Source organism: Nycticebus coucang, chromosome 6, assembly GCF_027406575.1.
Source record: "Nycticebus coucang isolate mNycCou1 chromosome 6, mNycCou1.pri, whole genome shotgun sequence".
Classification (NCBI taxonomy): domain Eukaryota; kingdom Metazoa; phylum Chordata; class Mammalia; order Primates; family Lorisidae; genus Nycticebus; species Nycticebus coucang.
The window spans coordinates 32890505-32915092 of NC_069785.1; the positions used below are offsets into that span (position 1 = coordinate 32890505).

Consider the following 24588-nt stretch of genomic DNA (forward strand, 5'->3'; position numbering starts at 1 on the left):
CCCACAGGTAGCTGGGACTACGGGTTCTCACCACAATGCCCTGCTAATTTTTCTATTTTGTTAAGAGAACAGAGGCTTTCGTTGAGGCTGGTGTCAAACTCCTGAGCTTAAAGGATCCTCCTGCCCTGGCCTCCTAGCAATAGCAGTAAGCTGAGCAAGTTGAGAATTGCACAGATGAATCAGAAAGGATGCTGTTGACTCTTTTTTTGGAAGTGAAATAATAGATCATGAAACAGACAGTCTCAACTTTTTGTTTTGTTTTTTTGAGTTGTCACCCTGGGTAGAGTGCCATGGCATCACAGCAATCTCAAACTCTTGGGCTTAAGCCATTTTGCTTGCCTCAGCCTCCCAAGCAGCTGGGACTACAGGTGCCAGCCACAATGCCCAGCTATTTTTTGTTGCAGTTGTCGTTTAGCTGGGCTGGACCAGTTTCAGACCCGCCAGCCTTGGTGTATGTGGCTGGCACCGCAACCATTATGCTACGGGAGCTGAGGCTGTCTTACCTTTTATAGTGTACATGTATAAATTCCCACATTGTTGAAGTTATTTGTATTTTGTTGTTAATTTGAATAGGGGGTTGTTAAAATTGGTTCCAAAAATGGAACCAAATATGAAATATAGTCAAATACTACAGATTTGTAATCAAAACAAATAGGAAAATTTGGCCCATTCATCTTTTAGTTTTTTTTTTTTTTTTTTTTTGAAACAGAGTCTCATTTATTTATTTATTTTTTGTAGAGACAGAGTCTCACTTTACGGCCCTCGGTAGAGTGCCGTGGCCTCACACAGTTCACAGCAACCTCCAACTCCTGGGCTTAAGCGATTCTCTTGCCTCAGCCTCCCAAGTAGCTGGGACTACAGGCGCCCGCCACAACGCCCGGCTATTTTTTGGTTGCAGTTTGGCCGGGGCCGGGTTTGAACCCACCACCCTCGGTATATGGGGCTGGCACCTTACCGCAGAGTCTCACTAACCCTTGGTAGAGTGCTGTTACGTCACAGCTTACAGCAACCACCAAATCTTTGGGCTTAGGCGATTTTCTTGCCTCAGCCTCCCCCGTAGCTGGGATTATAGGCACCTGCCACAACGCCCGGCTATTTTTTTTTTTGTTGCAGGTTGTCCGGGGCTGGGTTTGAACCCAGCACCCTTGGAATATAGGGCCAGCACCTTACTCATTGAACCACAGGCGCCGCCCTTTAGTTGTTTTTTTTACATTTGAAATCTGGTGTGTGCCACTGGGGTTGGGTTGTCTGTTTATTTATTTATTTATTTATTTTTTGAGACAGAGTCTCAAGCTGTTGCCCTGGGTAGAGTGACTAGGCATTACAGCTCACAGCAACCTCAAACTCCTGGGCCCAAGTGATCCTCAGTCTCCCAAGTAGCTGGGACTACAGGCTTCCGCCACAGCGCCCAGCTATTTTTTGGCCCAGGCTGGTTTTGAACCTGCTAGCTCTGGTGTGTGTGGCAGGCGACATAACTGCCTGAGCTACGGGTGCCCAGCCTGTTTTTAATTTTTTTTTTTTTTTGGTCCGGAATATTAAGTCAGTTAACCTTTAAAAAGGGTAGAAGTTGCTGACCTGGTCTTATCTGCCCTTCAGGATTACTCCAATGTCTGTGTGACTTGAGGCAGCTTCAGATAAACTCGTTAATGTTTCTTTATTTTAGTCTTAAAAAAAAAAACAAAAACTTAATGAGTTAAGTTTTACACTTCGGAAGTATCCTGTGAGTAATCCAGGAAACCTTGTAAAAATAAATGGAGTAACATATTTAAAGAAAGAAAATGTGATTCTACAATTTTATACCTATCAAACCTGTCTTAACCACTTTAAAGGGCTCAGGAAAACTAAAATAACATGCAAGCACTAACTGAGCTTGGTGTCGGTACCACAGTGGGTATTGCGCTAGCCACATGTACCAAGAGTGGCGGGTTCGAACCCGGCCCAGGCCAGCTACAACTGCAACGACGACAGAAAAAATTGCTGGGCTTGTGTCAGGTGCCTGTACTCCCAACTACTTGGGAGGCTGAGGCAAGAGAATCCTTTAAGCCCAAGAGTTTGAGGTTGCTGTGAGCTGTGATGCTACAGCACTCTACCAAGGGTGACATAGTGAAACTCTGTCTCAAAAAAAAAGTTCATGTGCAATTTAAAATAGTAAAATAATAGTAAACTGTTTTACTTATTTGTTTATTTATTTTTTTTGACCGGGGCTGGGTCTGAACCTGCCACCTCCGGCATATGGGGCCGGCGCCCTATCCACTTGACCACAGGTGCCGCCCCTTATTTGTTTATTTTTGAGACAGAGTCTCACTTTGTCACCCATGGTAGAGTGCCACGGTGTCAAAGCTCATAGCAACCTCAAAGTCTCTGGGCTTATGTGATTATCTTTCCTCGGCCTCCCAAGTTTCTGAGACTACAAGTGTACCCCACAATGCCCATCTATTTTTAGAGATATGTCTCGATGTGGCTCAGGCTGGCCTCGAACCTATGAGCTCAGGCAATCCACCCACCTCAGCCTCCCAAGAGTGCTAGGATTACAGGCATGAGGCACCATGCCTGGCCAGTAGTAAACTATGAACAAGTAATTCTTGATTTTTGTTAGTAAATTTAGAAACTACATCATAACCAACAGAAACGAGAAGTATAATCGTTCGTTAAATTTAGCGATGACAGCCATTCTTAGCATTTTTTAACTTGTATGTCTGGATGCTTTTCCACTAAACTTTAGCTCCAAAGAATGTTTCATCTAAATAAATTCTTTTTTTTTTTTTTTGTAGAGACAGAGTCTCACTTTACTGCCCTCGGTAGAGTGCTGCGGCGTCACATGGCTCCAGCTCTTGGGCTTATGTGATTCTCTTGCCTCAGCCTCCCGAGCAGCTGGGACTACAGGCGCCTGCCACAACGCCCGGCTATTTTTTGGTTGCAGTTTGGCCGGGGCTGGGTTTGAACCCACCACCCTCGGTATATGGGGCTGGCGCCCTACTCACTGAGCCACAGGTGCCGCCCTCATCTAAATAAATTCTATAGTCTTAAATTGGAACTAGGTGCCATAGTTGTTAAGATTGAGAAAAATCGTTACATAAAATAAATAAATATAATAATTGTTATAAAATGAATGTGTAGCATCCATTTCTGATACATAGTGTAGAGGGTACCCTGCTGAATGGGTAAGTTGTTCATTGTGTATGGTTTGGTGATTTTTTTTTTTTTTTCCCATTTCCCTTTACATACAGCATGCTGATGGTACCTAGGGCCATCTTCTCTCCCCAGTAGGTAATTTCTTACTAAGCCAGGGAGATTTTATCTGTGTTCCTATATTAATATGTGTATTGCTTGTGAAAAACAGTTCTGAAAACTGGTTTTGTATCTCTACTTGTAAAAATAGCAAGTCTTGATTAACCAATTGTATTCATAATCAGAGGCCTTTTTGCAGGTTTCTTTTTTCTTCCTCTATGATTGTTATTTTCTGGTGCAGTCAACACCTGTCAGGCTATAGGTGATTTTCAGTGGCTACTGTTTGTTAATTTTCATTATGTGCTCTTAAAAAAGGATAAATAAGAACTACTGTTTGGAAAGATGAAATTTAGAAACAGAGATAAAGGATATACTAGAATTTCAGAATGATTCGAAGGGAACAGAAGTTTAGTACTATCTGTTAAATGACTTTTAAGGCTCAGAGTGGTAGGGATCATGTATCAATTATAGTATACTACCTGTTTTATTACATAGATAAATGAATACATAGGATATTTGCACATCATTAACAAGAACTAACTTGTAACAATTTACTTGAACACTGGAAGGGGTGATGTACTAGACGCTGGTATCTTTTTGATTTGAGGTTCCGCAGCATTTTTCTAAGGAGTGAAGAGAAATGAATCTTACGTTACTCTTTAAATCTTGTGAAGTTTTAGGGGTTTCAATGGGAAAAGGCAGCACGTTTACATAAAAGTTAAAAATGTAAAAAAACATTTTCACTTTCAAAATTAAGGGTATTAATCTTGCGTGTTGTGATAGGATTGAGCCTCATCACACATATAAAAATGAATAATTTTTAGAGTGTATGTTTAAAACAATCTGAAAAATTGTATTTTCTTAGTTCCCTTGATCCTCATTAAATACATGTGTTTCACTTTTATCATCATCACCATCTGGTACTATTAAATGTTCTAGCTATATTGTAGGACATCATATAAGAAGTAGGTGTAGAGTTCAATGCAGTCTATAAAAAGATGATATTGGTATTTTATATATGCAGCATGTTACAAATCAATTGACATGTCTGGAAATACATATTTCCAGAGGAAATAAATTGATTCTATTTATTGCCTTTGTATAAGAAAATTACATTTAAAGGGTAAGTGTAAGCTATCCATGTTGATTTAACTAATGAATGCTTTGGGACAGAAATTGGAGTTTTGTATTTTGGTGGAGAATGAGTGAAACTCCTTTTAATCGAAGCACTGTTAAGAATCTTAAGATAGTTATTGATCACTGGTTAGTATGATGGGGAGTGTGGAAAACAGCAGAAATTCATAGAGAATTTGGTGGTAGGAATTGTAATGAGGACTTGAAAATAGAGAAGGGCCACTTGGAATTAATAACCAAGAGGATTGTATTACCAATGGTCTCCAAGGGGGGATTTTTTTTCTCCCTGTGAATTGATAGTTTGATGTTACTGAAGTTGAATGGAGAAAAGGAAGTTGAATTTCTCCCAGGATATATTTAGGGACTTTTGTCTATATTTGCTGCTGTGAGATATCTTTAAGTGGACTGATACTGATATTCTGCTGTTACAGCAGTTCAAAATGAGAGTAGATTAAGTTTTATCAAGCAATATTGTTTTTAGCATCTGTTCACCTGAATACTTGTTTTTTCCTTCCAGTTATTTCGCTTTGTGAAGAACCTTATCATCAAACGCAATGGCTAGCAATGTTACCAACAAGACAGACCCTCGCTCCATGAACTCCCGTGTATTCATTGGGAATCTCAACACTCTTGTGGTGAAGAAGTCTGATGTGGAAGCAATTTTCTCGAAGTATGGCAAAATTGTGGGCTGCTCTGTTCACAAGGGCTTTGCCTTTGTTCAGTATGTTAATGAGAGAAATGCCCGGGCTGCTGTAGCAGGAGAGGATGGCAGAATGATTGCTGGCCAAGTTTTAGGTAAGTTCTAGGTTGAGTAAAATTTTTTTATTGATGTGATACAGCCTAAGTTTTTCTAGTCCTGTTACCCTTCCCTTTTCTTCCCCCTTACTTTGTTTAATCATACTCTCTGTGTGTAAAGCTAAGTCTGAGGTATTCTGGGTGTTGAGACCAACTTCAGCCTAATAAAAATATTAGACTTAAAGACATAATAGGCTAAATAGAGGATATCCTTTGTTATGCTCTATTGTGGGATAGAGGCTGGATATCTCTCAGTTGGCAGCCTTGAGTAAGATGACGGAGATGGAAATGGTGTTGTCTAATGGCTGCATTTTGCTCACAGTGGACTGGGGAGAGAAAATATAGCTTAGTCATGTGTTGGGCTCTGGAGTCAGCTCTGCATTAGGGTTTTCATGCTTCATGTGTTAGGTAGGCTGCATAGTTTGAATTTTAAGTTTTCTCATTTTATTTTATTTCATTTTATTTTTTTGAGACAGTATCTCTTTGTGTCGCCCTCTGTAGAGTACCATAGCGTCACAGCTCAGAGCAACCTCAAACTAATGGGCTGAAGCGATTCTCTTTCCTCAGCCTCCCAAGTAGCTGGGACTACAGGCGCTCACCGCAATGCCTGGCTGTTTTCTTGTTGTAGTTGTCATTGTTTAGCTGACCCGGGCTGGGCTCGAACCCACCAGCCTCAGCATATGTGGCTGGAGCCCTAACCACTGTGCATCAGACACCAAGCCAAAGTTTTCTCCTTTTTTTTTTTTTTTAAGAGACAGTCTCACTTTATCGCCCTCAGTAGAGTGCTATGGTGTCACACAGCTCACAGCAACCTCCAGCTTCTGGGCTTAAGCGATTCTCTTGCCTCAGTCTCCCAACTAGCTGGGACTACAGGCGCCCGCCACAACGCCCAGCTATTTTATGTTGCAGTTTGGCCGGGGCTGGGTTTGAACCCACCACCCTTGTATGCGGCTGGCACCCTACTCAACTGAGCCACAGGCGCTGCCCCTCCTTTTTTATTTTTTATTTATTTATTTTTTTTTGTAGAGACAGAGTCACACTTTATGGCCCTCGGTAGAGTGCTGTGGCCTCCCACAGCTTACAGCAACCTCCAACTCCCGGGCTTAAGCGATTCTCTTGCCTCAGCCTCCCGAGTAGCTGGGACCACAGGCGCCCGCGCACACGCCTGGCTAACGCCCCTCCTTTTTTAAAATGGAGAAATCGGTACCTCAGATATTTGTCATCCATTGTCAAGATAATTTACATAAATTGAGAGCATTAAGATGAGTGATGAGACTCTTCAGTGCATAAATTCAGTATATTAATACTCAATGAAAGTACACAGAGCAGTGTAATTGAGAATACAGAGGAGATTTTCGTATTCATTTTTCCAACACCCAAAGTACAGGGAAAATCAAAGTGTTGTCATATGTAACATGACTGTAGCGATAAGAATTTATTAGAAACTTGATCTTTTATTATTTTGTTTTTTTAAAATTTTATTTTTTAATCTTACAGTTGAAGAAGCCAATACTTGAAGCCAATAGTTTTTTTTCCCTTGAGACTGTCGCACTATGTCACCCTTGGTAGAGTGCCATGGCGTCATGACTCACAGCAACCTCAAACTAATGGGCTTAAGCAATTCTTTTACTTCAGCCTCCCAAGTAGCTGGGATTACAGGCACACACCACAACACTTATTTTTGTTGTTGTTGTTGCTGCAATTGTCTTTGTTTAGCTGGCCCAGCCCTGGTTGGAACCTGCCAGCGTGGGTTGCAGCATGTGGCCCATGCTGTAACCAACCTGCTAAGGGCACCGAGCCAAAACTTGATTGATTGTTTTTTGCTTTTTTTTTTTTTTTCTTTTTGTAGTTTTTGGCCCGGGCTGGGTTTGAACCCGTCACCTCCAGCATATGGGGCTGGCGCCTACTCCTCTGAGCCACAGGCACTGCCCAGCCTGAAGGTGTCACTCTGGGTAGAGTGCTGTGGGATCACAGCTCACAGCAACCTCTTAACTCCTGGGCTCAAGCGATTATCCTGCCTCCACTTCTCAAGTAGCTGGGATTACAGGCGCCTGCCACAATGCCTGGTTATTTTTTTGGTTGCAGCTGTCATTGTTGTTTGGCGGGCCCAGGTTGGATTCGAACCTGCCGGCTCAGGTGTATGTGGCCGGTGCCTTAGCTGCTTGAGCCACAAGTGCTGAGCCAATTGATTGATTTTTGAGATAGTGTTTCATTGTCACCCTCAGAGTGCTGTGGCATCACAGTTCCCAGCAACCTCACACTCTTGGTTCTAACCAATTCTCTTGCCTCAGCCTCCCAAATAGCTAGGAGGACTACAGGTGCCTGCCACATTGCCTGTTTTTTTTTTTTTTTTTTTTTTGTTGTTGTTGTTGTTGCAATTGTCATTGTTTAGCTGGCCCTGCCTGGTTTTGATCCCACCATCCTTGGTTTATGTGGCTATGTGGCTGGCAACGTAACCACTGTGCTATGGGCAGAGAGCCCAAAACTTTATTTATTTATTTATTTTTTTCTTTTCTTGCAGTTTTTGGCAGGAGCTGGGTTTGAACCCACCACCTCCAGCATATGGGCCCGTGCCCTACCCCTTTGAGCCACAGGAACCACCCTAAACTTGATTTTTTTAAACTGCCATTGAAATTTTCTAGGCAAAAATGGAGGGAAGAATGTAATGCACTTTTTAGCACACTTCATCTATGTGTATTTGAAAGATGTCAGTATATACAGAGGGTGCCAAAAAATGTACCTACTTATGAAAGGGCGGCGGCTGTGGCTCAAGGAGGAGGGCGCCGGTCCCCATATGCCAAAGGTGGAGGGTTCAAACCCAGCCCCAGCCAAAAACCAAAAAAAAAAAATTGTAGTACTTAGTATATACAGATAACAATAGATGAGTACAAGTTGTGTTCAGCATCTCTTGTAATTGCAGAAGTCAAAACATGACCTGAATATTGATTATAAATTTAATACTGTCTTCTCCTTTTCTTAAAATGTATGTATTTATTTTCTTAGGCAGTGGTTGGCAGGGCAAGTAGCTGCTCTGGAATAGAGTTATGCTAAAAATTATGTCGTATTTTGAAAGTAGCATCTTATTTCTGAACTTTTTCACTCATCCTAATATTTTGTCTGTGCTAATTCAAAATGCACTTATCCAGCCATGAAAAGGCCATTATTAGTCATTGATACTTTTCCATTTGCAGTAGTAACCGAGTGGGTGCCTTCAATCATGATGATTGAATTAAAGTTGGAACTGAGGGTAGAGAGTACCAAAGACAAGATTATTATGACTGGTAATCACTTTGGTATAATACAGAGAATAAAGTGCACAAGGAAATGGAGGAGTAAGTTCTCAAAATTTGTGAACGTTTTTAATATGAGAAGGAAAGGTGAAATACATTATTAGACATTTAAAAAAAATTTTTTTTTTATTGTTGGGGATTCATTCGACGGTACAGTAAACCAGATTGCACTGATTGCATTTGTTAGGCAAAGTCCCTCTTGCAGTCGTGTCTTGCATTATTAGTCATTTTTTGGTTTACATCATTGCACTCACAATCTGTAGTTGTAGCTTTTATTATTTCCAACAGTGTTGTCATTGAATTTTTATTTTTGTTTTTTTTCAGATATTAATCTGGCTGCAGAGCCAAAAGTGAATCGAGGAAAAGCAGGTGTGAAACGATCTGCAGCGGAGATGTACGGGTCAGTACCAGAACACCCTTCTCCGTCCCCTCTACTCAGGTCCGGAACTTTATTATTTATAACTGCATTGTGTCCATCAGTGGGCATCTTCTCTGTTTACTCGATGGGGGGAGGGTTAAATGTAGTATGTTTTATCTGTGTAAAAGTAATGCTTTATTCATTATTTCATGTTAATAAGCCTCCTTTCTTCCTGTTGACTAGGGAATTATTAGAAATCCCAGAAGTTTTTCCTGTTGCAGAGGAGATTGATATTTATAGCAGAAATTGATACTTGTAGAGGGGCTGTTTAGCTTCTAAGAAGCAGGGGAGTAATAAAGGCAAGGAGGGTGTTATAAAACTGTTTAGGTTAGGCCAGGCGGCGTGGGTCATGCCTATAATCATAGCACTCTGGGAGGCCAAACTGGGTGGAAAACTTGAGCTCAGGAGTTCAAGACCAGCCTGAGCAAAAAGCAAAACCACCTCATCTCTACTAAAAATGGAAAAACTGAGGCAAAAGGATCGTTTGAGCTTGAGTTTGTGGTTGCTGTGAGCTGTGACACTATAGCACTTTACCCAGGGAAACCGCTTGAGACTCTGTCTTTTAAAAAAAAAAAGTTTAGTTTACTGTTATATTTTAACCATTGTTCTTGTTTTAGTTATATTATGTATTTAAATTTTAGTTAATTTTCATGCAAATTGCCAATTTGGCCACTAAGTGGCTAGTGGTGTAAGGTGATTGCAATTAAGTGATTTATTGTTTAAATGATTGGGGATTATTCCATGCTAATCTTGTTGATCTAGTTGTGGTTTATTTGGCATGGTTTTTTTCTCCCGTCTACTGTTGTGAATTAATAACATTCGCTCCGAATTAATCCTTACTGTTATTCATTTTTCAGCTCCTCTTTTGACTTGGACTATGACTTTCAACGGGATTATTATGACAGGTATGTTAAAAATGCTTTGTCTATTCCTAGTAAAAAATTACTAAGTTAAGAATCATTTTTGGGCACTTGTAGCTAAATGGTTAGGGTGCCAACCCCATGCTTCTGGGCTGGTGGGTTTGAACCCGGCCCCAGGCTGCTAAACAAAAGAAAAAATATTTTTCATTTTAATGTTGAACAGCAAATATGTTTTTAAACAGTATCTGTTGTTTATACCAAAATAAAAAAAAGAGCTTTCCCCCACCCCACCCCCAAGTCTCAAGCTGTCACCTGGGTAGAGCGCTGTGGAATCACAGCTCACAGCAACTTCAAACTTTGGGCTCAAGCGATTCTCTTGCCTCAGCCTCCCAAGTAGCTGGGACTCAACCAGCCTCAATGCCCAGTTATTTTTTGTTGCAGTTGTGGCATTGTTATTCAGTTGGCCCCGGTGGTTCCAACCCACCAACTTCAGTATATGCGGCTGGTGCCAGAACCACTGTGCTATGGGCACCAAGCCAAAAAGTAGCTTCTTCTAAAACATTGGGTATAAGTGACCTTTCTGTTGATTTCAGAGAATCAGTTTATATTCAGGGTTTATGGGGACATGTCCATTATTTTCCAGGGTATTAGTTTTCACTTTCTGGAGAGAAGTCAGTTTTAGGTTTTGTGTGTTTTTTTTTGTATGCCAAATGAAAAGTAAGGACCATCTGGATTGTCTGATGGTGAAACAGGACTCACAAGCTGAGCTGTGTTCTTGTAATTTTTCACTATTAAATATAGTCATGTGCTGCATGCTGACATTTCTACTGTTGCAGTCTGCATGTATAGTGGTGATCCCATAACATTTTCTGTTCTAGATTTATTAAAATACATGAACACTTTCCATTGTGTTAATGATTACCTGTGCATTCACTACAGCAGTGGTTCTCAACCTTCCTAATGCCGCGACTCTTTAATACAGTTCCTCATGTTGTGATGACCCCCAATCATAAAATTATTCTAGTTCCTACTTCATGACTGTAATTTTGCTACTGTATGAATCATAATGTAAATATCTGATATGTAGGATGGTCTTAGGGAACCCCCATGTGAAAGGGTCACTTGACCCCCAAAGGGGTTGTGACCCACAGGTTGAGAACCACTGTACTACAGTAATGGCTTACAGGTTTGAACCCTAGGAGAAATTGGGTGTACCATATGGCCTAAGTGTTAGTCGTAGGCTATACTATCTATGTTTGTGTATGTTGTCTGTGTTGATTTCACAATGATGAAAATACCCAAAGGTGTATTTCTCAGAATGAATCCCCATTGTTAGGCAACTCCTCACTTGCCAATTAGCTTGGCATGGGTTTGGGATCATAGCAAAAGTAAAACAAATAATTTAAAAATTCTGTAGCTTTTGGACATAAAACAAATGTAATATAGTATGAAGTATGGAATGCATTAATAATATAGACTACTTTGAGAGATACAGTGTCCAGTAGATTTGTGGGGTAGATGATTCAGTTCTAAAGGCAAAGAAGTTGCAATATTAATGATTTCTTCTTTCAAAATAGCATGAGTGTTTATTGGGCAGAAAAATGTGTACATAGGGATGACTTTGAATGATGGATTTAGAACTGAGGTCGCAGTTACCTGGAAATACAATGATAATGCCTGCATTGATGTTATCATCACATTAGTCTTAATTAGCATTAAGGAAATCGTAGATGTATTTGTTTTGCTTTTTAAATTATATGGTATATGGAACTATTGTATAATACACTAAAAAGTATAAAGAAAAAAAAAGTTACACGACATGTTACATACTGCTACTTACCTTAGAATGCCAGTATTCCATCATTACATTTTTGTGCTATTGTCTATAATAATTTTGATTTTACTTTAGGAATAAAAGTGTTCTCTCTTTTTTTTTTGAGTCTCACTTTGTCACCCTTGGTTAGAGGGCTGTGGTGTCACAGCTCAACAGCAACCTCCCATCTCTTGGGCTTAAGCGATTTCTCTTTCCACAGCCCCCTAAGTAGCTGGGACTACAGACACCCATCATAGTGCCTGGCTATTTTTTTGTTGCAGTTTTCGTTGTTTAGCTGGCCTGAGCTGGGTTCTCACTGCCAGCCTCTGTGTATGTGGCTGGCACCGTAACCACTGTGCTAAGGGCGCTGAGCCAGATAAATGTTTTGATTACAGAATGTTTTACCTCTGTGATTTCATTGATCATGCCAAGAGAGTTACGTCAAGGAGTCAAATCACCTAGTAAACACCTTAATTAGACATGGAAATGTTCACATAGGTATTTGAGAAACAGTCCATGGTAACTAGTTTTTAAAGGGCTAGAAGAATTGGGCTGGAAAAATAGTTTGAATCTACCTTGTAAAAGGCCTTGAATGCCATAAATTTTTTTTTAATAATACATTTACTTCATTGGTCTTTGGAAGGAATTAGATGCCCCACTTCTGTATTACAATTGAGCCATTATTATTGTAGCTTCAACAACATTAACTGGTTCACTTTCATGATGATGCTCAGGAATCAATTCTTTCTGCATAGGTTCACGAGAAAGACCTTTTGAGAAGTGTGCACACTCCAAAAGTGTTTTTCATTCTTAATGTTTTCATCATTCATAATGTTTACTTTCTTAAGATAAGTGGTAACTAGTTCTGCTTTGTTTTTAGCCATAAAGTGTTTTTTGGATGACTATGTGAAAAACATGCCTGGACTTCTGCCCTCTTAATCTGTTTTTGGCCCTTGTATTCGATACCTAGGTGCAGCTTCCTAAAATTTAGGGGCCACCATCTGCACCTGAATTCCGTATTAAGATTGTATGGTTTGACTCTCCTTAAGGGATCATCAAAAAAAAAATTTTTTTTTTGCCTGGGCCTCTGTCTCACCCCTGTAATCTAGCATTCTGGGATGCAATATATATATATATATAATATATATATATATATTTCTTAATAGTTGACCTTACAGAGTCCTTCACATTTGTGTACGTTTGAAATAATTTTTTGAAAACAAATCATTTTAAAAAAAATTTTTGATTTTTAATTTCAGCTTGCTTGTTCATTCTTCGTTTGAAGTACTCTTTTTGTTGTTGTTGTTCATTTTCTTCTTTCTCTGGCGATGCTCTTTCTCATTGCCGCCTCCCCAGTAGCTGGGATTACAGACGCCCACCACAACGTCCGGCTGTTTTTGTTGTTAGTAGAAATATGGGGTCTTACTCTGGCTCACTGCTGCTCATACTATTCTCGAACCTCTGAGCTCAGGCAATCTACCCGTCTCGGCCTCCCACAGCACTGGGACTACAGGCATGAACCACCAGGCCCGGCCAAAAACTAATCATTTCTATACTTTGAAACTTTAAAAATTAAAGATGAGGTGGTGCCTGTGGCTCAAGGAGTAGGGCGCTGGTCCCATATGCCAGAGGTGGCGGGTTCAAACTCAGCTCTGGCCAAAAACCAAAAAAAAAAAAAATTAAAGATGAAGACAATTTCTAGTGTAGAATAGATGTTGTTACTGGGAAATGCGGTCATCGAGTTACTAGAAGTCACTAAAACCCAGTGAGTTTGAAGCAGCATGTGGGAATAACTTGGTTATGTTTTTAAAGTACTCAGGCCAACTATACCTGTAGAGATTCTGACAATCTGATCTTAGGTATTCTGAGACTGATATTTATTCATTTATTGCTTCCCAAGGCATTGTCTCCAGTGGGGTTGGGAATCCTTGATGGAAAGAATGAGGAAGTGCTGTTAGTTCTGTGATTCTTACCCTATTTCTTTGTCATGACTCCTTACAGATGAATTTTTTACACATTCTTTTTTTGGCACATAATTTCTTGGGTATTATGAACTTTAAATTTTGAGTGTATAGAAAATTTTTGCAGTTTATAGTATCTAATGAGAATAACCTTAATTGAAAAGTTTATTTTTTTCTTGGTGAGTCAGATAACTTTATTAAGTTTCAAAAATTACTTTAAAAGTGTACGATTTGGTAGAAAAAATGATACAGTAGGAAATAGTAAAGTAATTACATATTTGCAGACATCTTCAAGTTTCCTTACCCTTGCTGTTCAGCCATAAAATTTGGTGATGTCATTTTTCAGTTGCTCAAGAGGCAATAGTATTCTTTTAGTTACTCTTTGAGCTATTGCTATATTGCTTTGTGTTATGAAAAGTCATGACTGAAAAGTCTGAAAAGTCATGACTTTCTACTGTAACCTCAGCCAGTAGGTAAACTGATAACTGGTATGGAGCAACAAGGTTGTAACTGGTGAAGAGCTTATTATTAACTAGGGTACTGAGATCTTTGTTGGGGAAAATGAAAACTTTAGTCAAGAATTTTAGGAGATGGACCACATTAGGAACTTAAATACTTCAGGATGGATAGAGAACTCATTTCGTGTTTTTGTATGGTAGATGGCCTTTGAAGCTGAAAGGAAGAATTGTTCTCAAGGTAGAAAGGTGGCAGTTTCAGTAGTTTTTTGCTGGTTTGAGAAATAACTAAGGCAGGATATGGGAGGTACGAGGTTGGGTAGAAAGAAGGACCTGGTATAGGGCAAAAAAAACCACTTAGAAAAATGGTACTAATATTCTTCCAGAAGTCATTAAGATTTTTCGTCATCATAAGGTTCAGATTATTATTATTTATCCCAATTTGTAACTTAGTGATGTTGTATCTCCTGTGTTACCTTCTTTGGAAAAATGGGGGTGAAAGGCATTCACTGGATTTGAATTTTTTTTTTTTTTTTTTTTTTTTTTTGAGGCAGAGCCTCAAGCTTGTTGCCCTAGGTTGAGTGCCACATGGCATCACAGCTCATAGCAACCTCCAACTCCTGGGCTTAAGTGATTCTCCGGCCTCAGCCTACCAAGTAGCTGGGACTACAGGCGCCTGCCACAACGCCCTGCTATTTTCTGGTTGGAGTTGTCATTGTTTGGCAGGCATGGGCTGGATTTTAACCTGTGAGCTCTGGTGTATATGGCTCTCGCCTTAGCTGCTTGAGCTACAGGCGCCCAGCCTGGATTTGAGTGTTTTTTAAATCATAATCTTAACATGAAATTTACATAAGTATTTTAGGATATAATTATGGTCTTTAAATCTGTTTCTTTATTGTCTATCTTTTTGGGATCTTAAATTCACAGTGGTTAGGGCGCTGGCCACATGCACCAGGGCTGGTGGGTTCAAACCAGCCCTGGCCTGCTAGATAAAAAGAAAAAAAAGAGCCAGGTGTTGTGGTGGGTACCTGTGATCCCAGCTACTTGGGAAGCTTGAGGCAAGAGAATCACTTAAGCCCAAGAGTTTGAGGTTGCTGTGAGTTGTGATGCTGTGGTGATATAGTGAGTCTCTTGTCTCCAAAAAAAAAGCTGTTAGGTAGCAGAGGAGAGAACAGTTCAGGAATCCAAAGCTATGTCACTTAGCCAAGCAGGTTGTTAGCAGAACCATTAAATAATACCATTTCGGTTTTCTTATCCCTAGAATGAGACTAATAATAGCTTTCTCACTGAATTGCTATGAAGACCAAAGGAAACATGAAAAATTGAAAATTGCATTACAAATGACCCAAAAATTTTATAGTGTTTACTCTGAAGGATTCCCAATCATTTTAGAGCATCTTTCCTTTTTTAAAATCTCTGCAAATTGCTTGTTTGCTAAGGATACTGAAATTTACAATTTTTCATTTTATTATTTTAACCATGTTAACGGGACATACGTTGTTATTATTGCATATTTTGTTGGTTATGATACCTAAGGGAAGGGTCTCTTGAAAAACTCCTATCCTTCCAAATTGTACTGTAGTTACACGTAGGATTATTGTCTTCCAAACTAATGCATAGTAAAACAAAGGTTAATGCTTGATTCCTAGAGGTGTTTTTTTAAATCTCCAAGTACTTATGTGTATTAGATACCTAACCTCAACTGTGAAATCACGGACCATTTTGTTTTGTCTATTCCTCTCTTTTCCAGTTATGTTGTGGAATTTATCTGTAATATTTCAGTGTATGTCATTAGAAGTTAAAGACTGCTTCTATGAACATACCATACCATTTATGCATAAAATAATTCCTTAGTCTCATCCTATGTCTGGTCCATTTTCTACTAAATTGATTTTGCGGGTGGTAATTTGTGATGTTTAGCATGTTCTCCTCCAATCTGCCCTAATTCAAATCTGGAATGGTTCAGAATCTGAACCTTTGAACACCAACGTGACACTCAAAGGAAGTTCTCACTGGAGTTTGCAAGGATAGCTAGTTTTTTGTTTTGTTTTTTTTTTTTGGTAGAGACAGAGTCTCACTGTACCGCCCTCCAGTAGAGTGCCGTGGCATCACACGGCTCACAGCAACCTCTAACTCTTGGGCTTACGTGATTCTCTTGCCTCAGCCTCCCGAGCAGCTGGGACTACAGGCGCCCGCCACAACACCTGGCTATTTTTTTGTTTCAGTTTGGCTGGGGCTGGGTTTGAACCCGCCACCCTCGGCATATGGGGCCGGCGCCCTACTCACTGAGCCACAGGCGCCACCCCAAGGATAGCTAGTTAAGAGTGATTTGTAGTTCTCCTTCAGTGTCCGTGGATGTTAGTGATCAAGTGTAAATTTTTTTCTTTTTTTTTTTTTTTTTTTTTTGGTACAGTCTCACCCTATTCCCTGAGCGGAGTGCAGTGGCATCGTAGCTCACTGCAACCTCAGAAGCTGCTGGGATTACAGGTGGTCCCTGTGATGTCTGGCTGGGTTTTCCTTTTTTTTTTTTTTTTTTCTGGAGTCGGTCTCACTTTTATTTAGGCAAGTCTCATACTCCTGAGCTCAAACAGTTCTCCTTCCTCAGGCCTCCCCTCACCCTCCCAGAGCCACTGCACCCAGCTTTTTTTTTTTTTTTTTTTTTTTTTGAGGCAGATTCTCACTTTGTTTCACTCAGTAAAGTGCCTGAAGTGCCTAGAGTTGCTCTGGTGTCACAGTTCACAGTAATCTTAAGGTCAAGCCATTCTTTTGCCTCACCATAACCAAGTAGCTGGGATTACAGGCGCCCACCACAACACCGGCTATTTTTAGAGATGGGGTCTCACTCTTGGTCAGGTTGTTCTTTTTTTTTTTTTTTTTTTTGTAGAGACAGAGTCTCACCTGATCGCCCTCGGTAGAGTGCCGTGGCGTGACACAGCTCACAGCAACCTCCAAATCCTTGGGCTTAGGCGATTCTCTTGACTCAGCCTCCCAAGTAGCTGGGACTACAGGCGCCAGCCACAACGCCCAACTATTTTTTGTTGTTGTTGCAGTTTGGCTGGGGCTGGGTTTGAACCCGCCACCTTCAGCATATGGGGCTGGCGCCCTACCCGCTGAGCCACAGGCACCACCCAGGTCAGGTTGGTCTTGAACCTATGAGCTCAGGCAATCCACCGCCTCGGCCTCCCAGAGTGCTAGGATTACAGGCAGGAGCCACTGCACCTGGCCTTTAAGTTATTATTTTTATCCCTTCAGACACTACAGAATCTTTACCTATAATATGGAGAATGATCAAAAGTTAGAGACTTAGATGATAGAAGATTGGATTCTGGGCTGTGCCTGTGGCTCAGTGGGTAGGGCGCTGGCCCCATATACCAAGGGTGGTGGGTTCAAACCCAGCCCTGGCCAAATTGTAAAAAAAAAAAAAAATAGATGGGCATTGTGGCAGGCGCCTGTAGTTCCAGCTGCTTGGGAGGCTGAGGCAAGAATCGCCTAAGCCCAGGAGTTGGAGGTTGCTGTGAGCTGTGACTTCAAATCACTCTACCTACTGAGGGTGATAGAGTGAGACTGTCTCTAAAGAAAAAAAAGAAAGAAAAAAGATTGGATCCTATAGCCTTACATTTGGACTGCAGTATTTTTAGTACCATCCATGAAGTTTGCTTGAAAAATAAGATTCCCCAGAAACCAAAGCTTTAAGTACTTACGTACTTGCAACACTGCGCTAACAATTCATTTTTATTACAACATTTTTGGCCTGGTAACAAACATGTGATGCCTTCAAGTGAACAATTTTAAAAGTTAATGACTGGCAGTGCCTGTGGCTTGAAGGGGTAGGATCCTAGCCTGCCCCATATGCCAGAGGTGGTGGGTTCAAACCCAGCTCTGGCCAAAAACTGCAAAAAAGAGAAGTTAATGACTGGAAAAAAAATCAGTGTGAAAAGAAATTTTTTGAGACAGAGTCTCACTTTGTCACTCTTGGTAGAGTACTGTAGCATCACAGCTCACAGCAACCTCAAACTCTTGGGCTTAAGCAATTCTCTTGCCTCAGCCTTCCAAGTAGCTGGGACTATAGGCAATCGCCACAATGCTCAGCTATTTTTATTTTTATTTATTTATTTTGAGATAGAGTCACTATCGCCCTCGGTACAGTGCTGTGGCGTCACTGTTTACAGCAACCTCCAAATCCTGGGATTAGGTGATTGATTCTCTTGCCTCAGCCTCCCTAGTAGCTGTGATTACAGGCACCTGCCACAGTGCCGAGCTATTTTTTGTTGTACTTTAGGGCAGGGTTTGAACCCGCCACCCTCAGTATATGGGGTCAGTGCCCTATCCATTGAGCCACAGGCGCCACCTTATTTTTTGATTGTATTTGTTGTTTGGCAGGCCCTGGCTGGATTCGAACCCTCCAGCTCTAGTGTATGTCACTGGAGCCCTAGGCACTGAGCTACAAGCCCCAAGCCCTTGAAAAGAAATTTTCAACAAAGAATTTGAAAAAGAAATCACTTCCTGAGCATTTGAGAGTAACTGCCAAGAGGACTGTTACTCATTTTTGGTCACCTGGAAGGGGAGTTAAGAGCTATTGCCTGATACAAACAAGAATTATTTTGGTTCAGTTCTAGTGCAAGCTTTTGCTGTTGTCATACTGTAGCATTTTAGATTCGGAGTATTCTAATACGAGTATCAGAAATTGTGCTTTATCTTCAATGTAAAGTGTATTTCTTAATAATTTAGTATTATCTATTTCACTTGCCACAGTTTATATTTTAGTGGTAAAAAATTCAAGTTTTTTTTCTTAATGCTATTACTGATGTATAGGTGTTAAAAGTTCTTAAATGAATTTAAGATAAATTGCCAATGTAAGTGAAATTACCATTTCATATTTATTAGTGTATGACATATTGGCACTAGCATAGTGCATTCATTAGCCATCCTTTTAAATCTGTTAATCTACTGAGTAGCTTTTAGCTTTAGGGTGGTACTCATGGGGTTGGTATAAATTTAGGGTGCTTAAGTCACTCTAGTGTAAAAAACATTTGTTGATGTTGAAAATCTGATAGCCAAAGAGCTCCTGGACAAGAATCTAATTCTAGGTGGTTCTTGTTGCTTGTATGAACATTCTTGCTAGATCAGTTCTCTTGGAGGACTGTTCGTCTTAAGAGCAATTCCTCAATACATCTTATTTCTTTTTCAAATTCTTTATTGAAAATTTCTTTTCAGGGCGGGGCCTGTGGCTCAGTTGGTAGGGCACCGGCCCCATATGCCGAGGGTGGCGGGTTCAAGCCCGGCCCCGGCCAAACTGCAACCAAAAAATAGCCGGGCGTTGTGGCGGGCTCCTGTAGTCCCAGCTGCTCGGGAGGCTGAGGCAGGAGAATCGCTTAAGCCCAGGAGTTGGAGGTTGCTGTGAGCTGTGTGAGGCCACTGCACTCTACTGAGGGCCATAAAGTGAGACTCTGTGTCTACCAAAAAAAAAAAAAATTTTCTTTTCAAGTTGATTTTTTTTTTTTTTCCTCCAGTCATTCACTTTTAAAATTGTACAGTTGAAGACATCGTATGTTACTAGGCCAAAATTGTTGCAATAAAAGTGAATTGTTAGCACAGTGTTGGGTTGGAAGTACTAAGTACTCAAGGCTATGGTTTTTAGGGAACCTTGTTTTTCAAACAAAATTATTGGATGGTACTAAAAATAGATCTGGAAGTTCTTAGACTGACAAGTACATGGAATTCATCTTTGTCACAATTAACCTGCCATCATTATAACCAGGCATGATCTATAAATATATATTTTTTTCTCCTCAAATATTTACTGTTTTCATGTATATAAAACCACTCTGCTTTTGGAAAAATACGTAAAATATATTTTCTATAGATTTTAATCAATTACAACCCTACTGTTTGTTCCCTTGCAAGATTGGTTGCTCATTAAAATGCCCTTTACTAGATGATGGTGGTATTACAGAGCTTTTGAATATGCTATAAAGCACTGAGTTGTACATTTGCAAAGGGTGAATTTTACATGTTAATGATAGTCTTAGTTTAAAAAAGAATAGATTCCATATGGCCAGCCAAGTAATTCTCATTCATTCTAATCTCGAGAATTTAGGATCATGTGAAATACCATAAAGAGTTAAATCAGTCAAGTTTGATGACAGACTACATAGTATGATAACTTAGACATGTTAAACACCCGGTAAGCAAAAGGCTGATCTATAAAGACTTGTGGTCTTTGAGGCATAATAGATTCAGTAACATTACGTTATACATATAGTACATGAACAACACTTTTTAAAGTGTATTCGTGACCAGGCTGTAAAATTATTTTATTATAAGTTTTCAGAATGCTGTTATTTCTTCCTGTTTAAATTATTTGGTGAATATGCCAATGCATTAGGACTAGAAGAGAAATGAAATAAAGTACATTAAAGTACATTGTAAAATTTCAGGGCAAACTAGACATGTATGTGGTGATCAGTGTGTCATCCAGTGAAAAGTACTATGAAATTAATAGGGGCTATTATGTGTTCTATATTATACAGTATTCTTTCATAGATAGATTGTGTTGCCCCAGAGGCTATAATGTTCCTTGTTAGGATTTATAGAACCTGGGCTGGTTTCACAAACTGCTGTATTTGAACTTACCTTTGATAATAAGGAGGAGAATTTAAGGTAGACTCTATTAGGGGTAGAGCCTAAGTAAAGGATTATACAGGTTTTTGGTATGGTGGATGGGCAGCTAACTGTAATTAGAAAGAATGTAGGGTAGGGTAGTAAGGGGTTGTATTCTATCCATAGTGATATCTTCAAAACAGCTCCATGGCTAAGACAGTGAAACTAGAGGGGAAAATAGATGTGTCAAACGGTTAATGGAGAGGTAAGGGGCAGGTGTGAAGCAGACTGCTCTTGATGTGATTGGGTTAAAGGTACTTGGAGAATAATCAAAACTGAGATTGGAAGGGAGGTTGCAGGGTTTGAGGGGTTGTGAAAAGAGTTTTGGGAAACACCACTTTTTCTGTCGATACTTGCCCTATAGAACTTTTTTAAAAGTGGTATATTGGTAGAGCATGAAGTAAGTAGTTAAGGTGAAACTGTTGAAAAAGCAACAAAAATGGAAAAGGCAAACTTATAATTTCCTGTACTGTATTTGTATGAGCTCTTATTTTGTTCTAGGTGCAGTTTTAGACTTTGCCTAAACAAGTTAAATAGGAATATAAGTTGAAATCTTCATATCATTGCTATTAGAGGAGCAGACACCTTGCACTTTTCATGTTCCTGACTAGCACTGTATCTGAGAAGTGGGCTTTCTATGTGTGCATTAATGGAGAACACTGAAATATTTAGGTTTTGAAGTCTGCGTGGAAAGGGCTATTCACAAAACTAAAGGGTTCTGGGCTACTTGGGAAAGATAGAATGTTTAAGCTTATTTCCAATTTTTATTGTGTGCTGGACTTGTAGGTTGAAGATAATTCGAAGGAACAGCTTTTGAGTCTGTGTAAGAGAGTCTGCCATATGACTCGAATGGAGTGGTGTATCTATTCTAATTTTACCTAATCTCAAAAATACTCAAGGGTTTTTAGGATTCTCCTTTAGGCCATTCTTCATCCAAGTAGACTTTGACAACTTTCTTGTTACTTTTTTCTCTTAGTTTTCTTGAGATATTATTGACAAACCATAAAATTCATCTCAAACATTTAAAGTTTTACGGTTTACTTCACCGTATTGAAAATTATGTAGTGGTGACCAGGATCTAATTTTAGAATGTTCTATCACCCTATAAATAAACTTGTTAATCATTAGTTATTTCCCATGCCCCCCGATCTTGAGCAAACACTAATCTACTTTCTATGTCTTGATTTGCCTATTGTTGGTGGTCTTTTTTTGTTTGTTTGCTAGGCCTGGCTGGGTCCAAACCTGCCATCCCTGGTGCATGGGGCCGGCCGTCTAACCATAGAGCCACAGGCGCCCAACCTGTGGGTGGTCCTATAAATGTAATCTTAATTGTGTGTCTTGTAACTGGCTTTACTCACTTAATAATGTTTCAGTCTTTTCATTGCTTTCATAGATTTATATTGCATTTAATGGGTTTAATGGTTTTAACATCTTGAACAATGCCGATACACAAGCTTTTGTGTGATCTATTTTATTTTTTTGAGGCCTTCATTTATTTTATTTATTTTTAATTAAATCATAGCCATGTATATTAATGAGATCATGGGGCATCATGCACTGGTTTTAAATATAATTTGAAATTTTTCATCAAACTGGTTAACATAGCCTTCCTGGCATTTTCTTAGTTATTGTGTTAAGACATTTATGATTTTTTTTTTTTTTTGAGACAGTGTTTTAAGCTATTGCCCTGGGTAGAGTGCGTGGCGTCACAGCAACCTCAAACTCTGGCCTTAAGCGATTCTCTTGCCTCAGCCTCCCAAGTAGCTGGAACTACAGGCACCCGCCACAGCGCCTATTTTTTGTTGTTGTTGCAGTTGTCCTTGTTGTTCAGCTGTCCCAGTCTGACCCCATCCCACTAGCCTCAGTGTATGTGGCTGGCACCCTGTTCACTGAGCTACAGCAGCTGCCCATATGTTTTCCTTTTTTGAGGGTATATACCTAGGAGAATTACTTTGGGTAGATAGTAATTACATGTTTAAACTTACAAGGAACTGCCAAATGGTTTTTCGAAGTAGTTGTACCATTTTAAATTCCTATCAACAATGCAAAAAGGTTCCAATTTGCCCATATACTCACATTTTATTGCCTTTGTTCTTTTTTTGAGGCAGTTTGTCACCCTCTGCAGAGTACTGTGGCATCGTAGCTCACAGCAACTCTTTAGTGATTTTCTTGCCTCAGCCTCCTCCTAAGAAACTGGGACTGCAGGCATGCGCTGCCACGCCTATCTAGTTTTTTCTAGTTTTAGTAGAGAGTAGGCCTCTCATTCTTGCTCAGGCTGGTCTCTGAACTCCTGAGCTCAAACAATCCTCCTGCCTTGGCCTCCCAAGAGTACTAGTATTATAGGAAAGAGCCACCATGCCCAGCCAAGAATACACTTTGATAGCATCCTAAGAGTTGTAATCCAAAGAAATTGGATTTTGGAAAGTTGTAATCCAAGGAATCAAAGGACACACAGTATGATTTGACTTGTAGAGTGCTTTGGTGTCATAGCAGTCTCAAACTCTCAGGCTCAAGTGATTCTCTTGCCTCGGCCTCCCAAGTAGCTGGGACTATGGCTGTCTGCCACAACACCTGGCTTTTTTTTTTCTCAGGCTCAAGTGATTCTCTTGCCTCGGCCTCCCAAGTAGCTGGGACTATGGGTGTCTGCCACAACACCTAGCTTTTTTTTTTTTTTTTTTAAGACAGGGTCTTGCTCTTTCTCAGGCTCCATGAACCTTGTCTCCCAGAGTGCTAGGATTATAAGCATGAGCCATTGCTTCTGGCCACTATTCCTAGTATTTATTTTTTAGTAAATACCATGAAAAGGGATTCATGTTCTTTAGGTAGATTATGCTATATTTTGTCCTCATTAGCTCCTCTTAAATGGCACACTTCTCTTTGTGGACATGTTATTTAAAACTTTTGGGGACTGGCCACAGTGAATCTTACTTCTAATCTAGCACTGTGGAGGCTGAGGCAGGAGGGTCGATCACTTGAGCTGGAGAGTTCCATACCAGCCTGAGCAAGAAGTGTGAGACTTCCTGTCTGAACTACAAATGGGAAGATTAGCTGGCCATTGTGGCAAGCACCTGTTGTCCCAACTACATGGGAGACAGGCAGGAGGATCCGTTGAGTCCAGAAAATTGGGTTTGCTGTGATGATGCCAGATCCACAGTGAGACTGTCTCATATAAATAAGAAAATAAAATTTTTTTTCCCTCATTTTAGCCAGCAGTTTTTTTTTTTTTTTTTGTAGAGACAGAGTCTCACTTTCTGGCCTTCGGTAGAGTGCCGTGGCCTCACACAGCTCACAGCAACCTCCAACTCCTGGGCTTAAGCGATTCTCTTGCCTCAGCCTCCCGAGTAGCTGGGACTACAGGCACCCGCCACAATGCCCGGCTAATTTTTGGTTGCAGTTTGGCCGGGCCGGGCTTGAACCCGCCACCCTCGGTATATGGGGCCGGCGCCTTACCGACTGAGCCACAGGTGCCGCCCTTAGCCAGCAGTTTTAAGGATTTTTAGCCACCCTAAAGTCTGGATATAGTGGCTTGTAAAATCTCTCTTTTTAAAGGGAATTGGAAACAAGCATGAAGAAAGATGTTCTTGGGTGGCGCCTGTGGCTCAAGGGGTAGAGTGCCAGTCCCATATGCCGGAGGTGGCGGGTTCAAACCCAGCCCCGGCCAAAAACCAAAAAAAAAAAAGAAAGATGTTCTTGAAGTTTTTCCATTGTAGATCAAAAACAGTTGAAATGAATAAAACCTAACAACTTCATTGCAATTATAATGAGGCTGCATGCTTAAACTGAATTTGGTGAAATCAACGTTGTATGGAGGAGGGAGTGATTTTATGATTCAGAATAGCTGAAATTTTATTTTATTTTATTTTTTGAGACACTGTCACTATGTCACCCTCAGTAGAGTGCTGTGGTGTCATGGCTCATAGCAACCTCCAACTCTTTGGCTTAAGCGATTCTCTTGCCTCAGCCTCCTGAGTAGC

The 24588-nt window shown here is 40.3% G+C and overlaps 1 protein-coding gene across 20 annotated transcripts in view; it reads left to right on the forward strand.

Annotated features, from left to right (window-relative positions):
• The window catches only part of HNRNPC (heterogeneous nuclear ribonucleoprotein C), a 59540-nt gene that overhangs the window by 29347 nt on the left and 5605 nt on the right, over nucleotides 1-24588 (forward strand). For 12 of the 20 annotated variants that reach the window (XM_053594256.1, XM_053594263.1, XM_053594258.1 and 9 more), the window contains 3 exons: nucleotides 4880-5157; nucleotides 8772-8886; nucleotides 9723-9770. In XM_053594256.1, coding sequence (XP_053450231.1) covers nucleotides 4917-5157; nucleotides 8772-8886; nucleotides 9723-9770 — 404 coding nt within the window. In that variant the 5' untranslated portion in view covers nucleotides 4880-4916. The remainder of the gene's footprint in view (nucleotides 1-4879; nucleotides 5158-8771; nucleotides 8887-9722; nucleotides 9771-24588) is intronic. The other 8 variants (XM_053594267.1, XM_053594271.1, XM_053594268.1 and 5 more) reach the window with 2 other exon arrangements.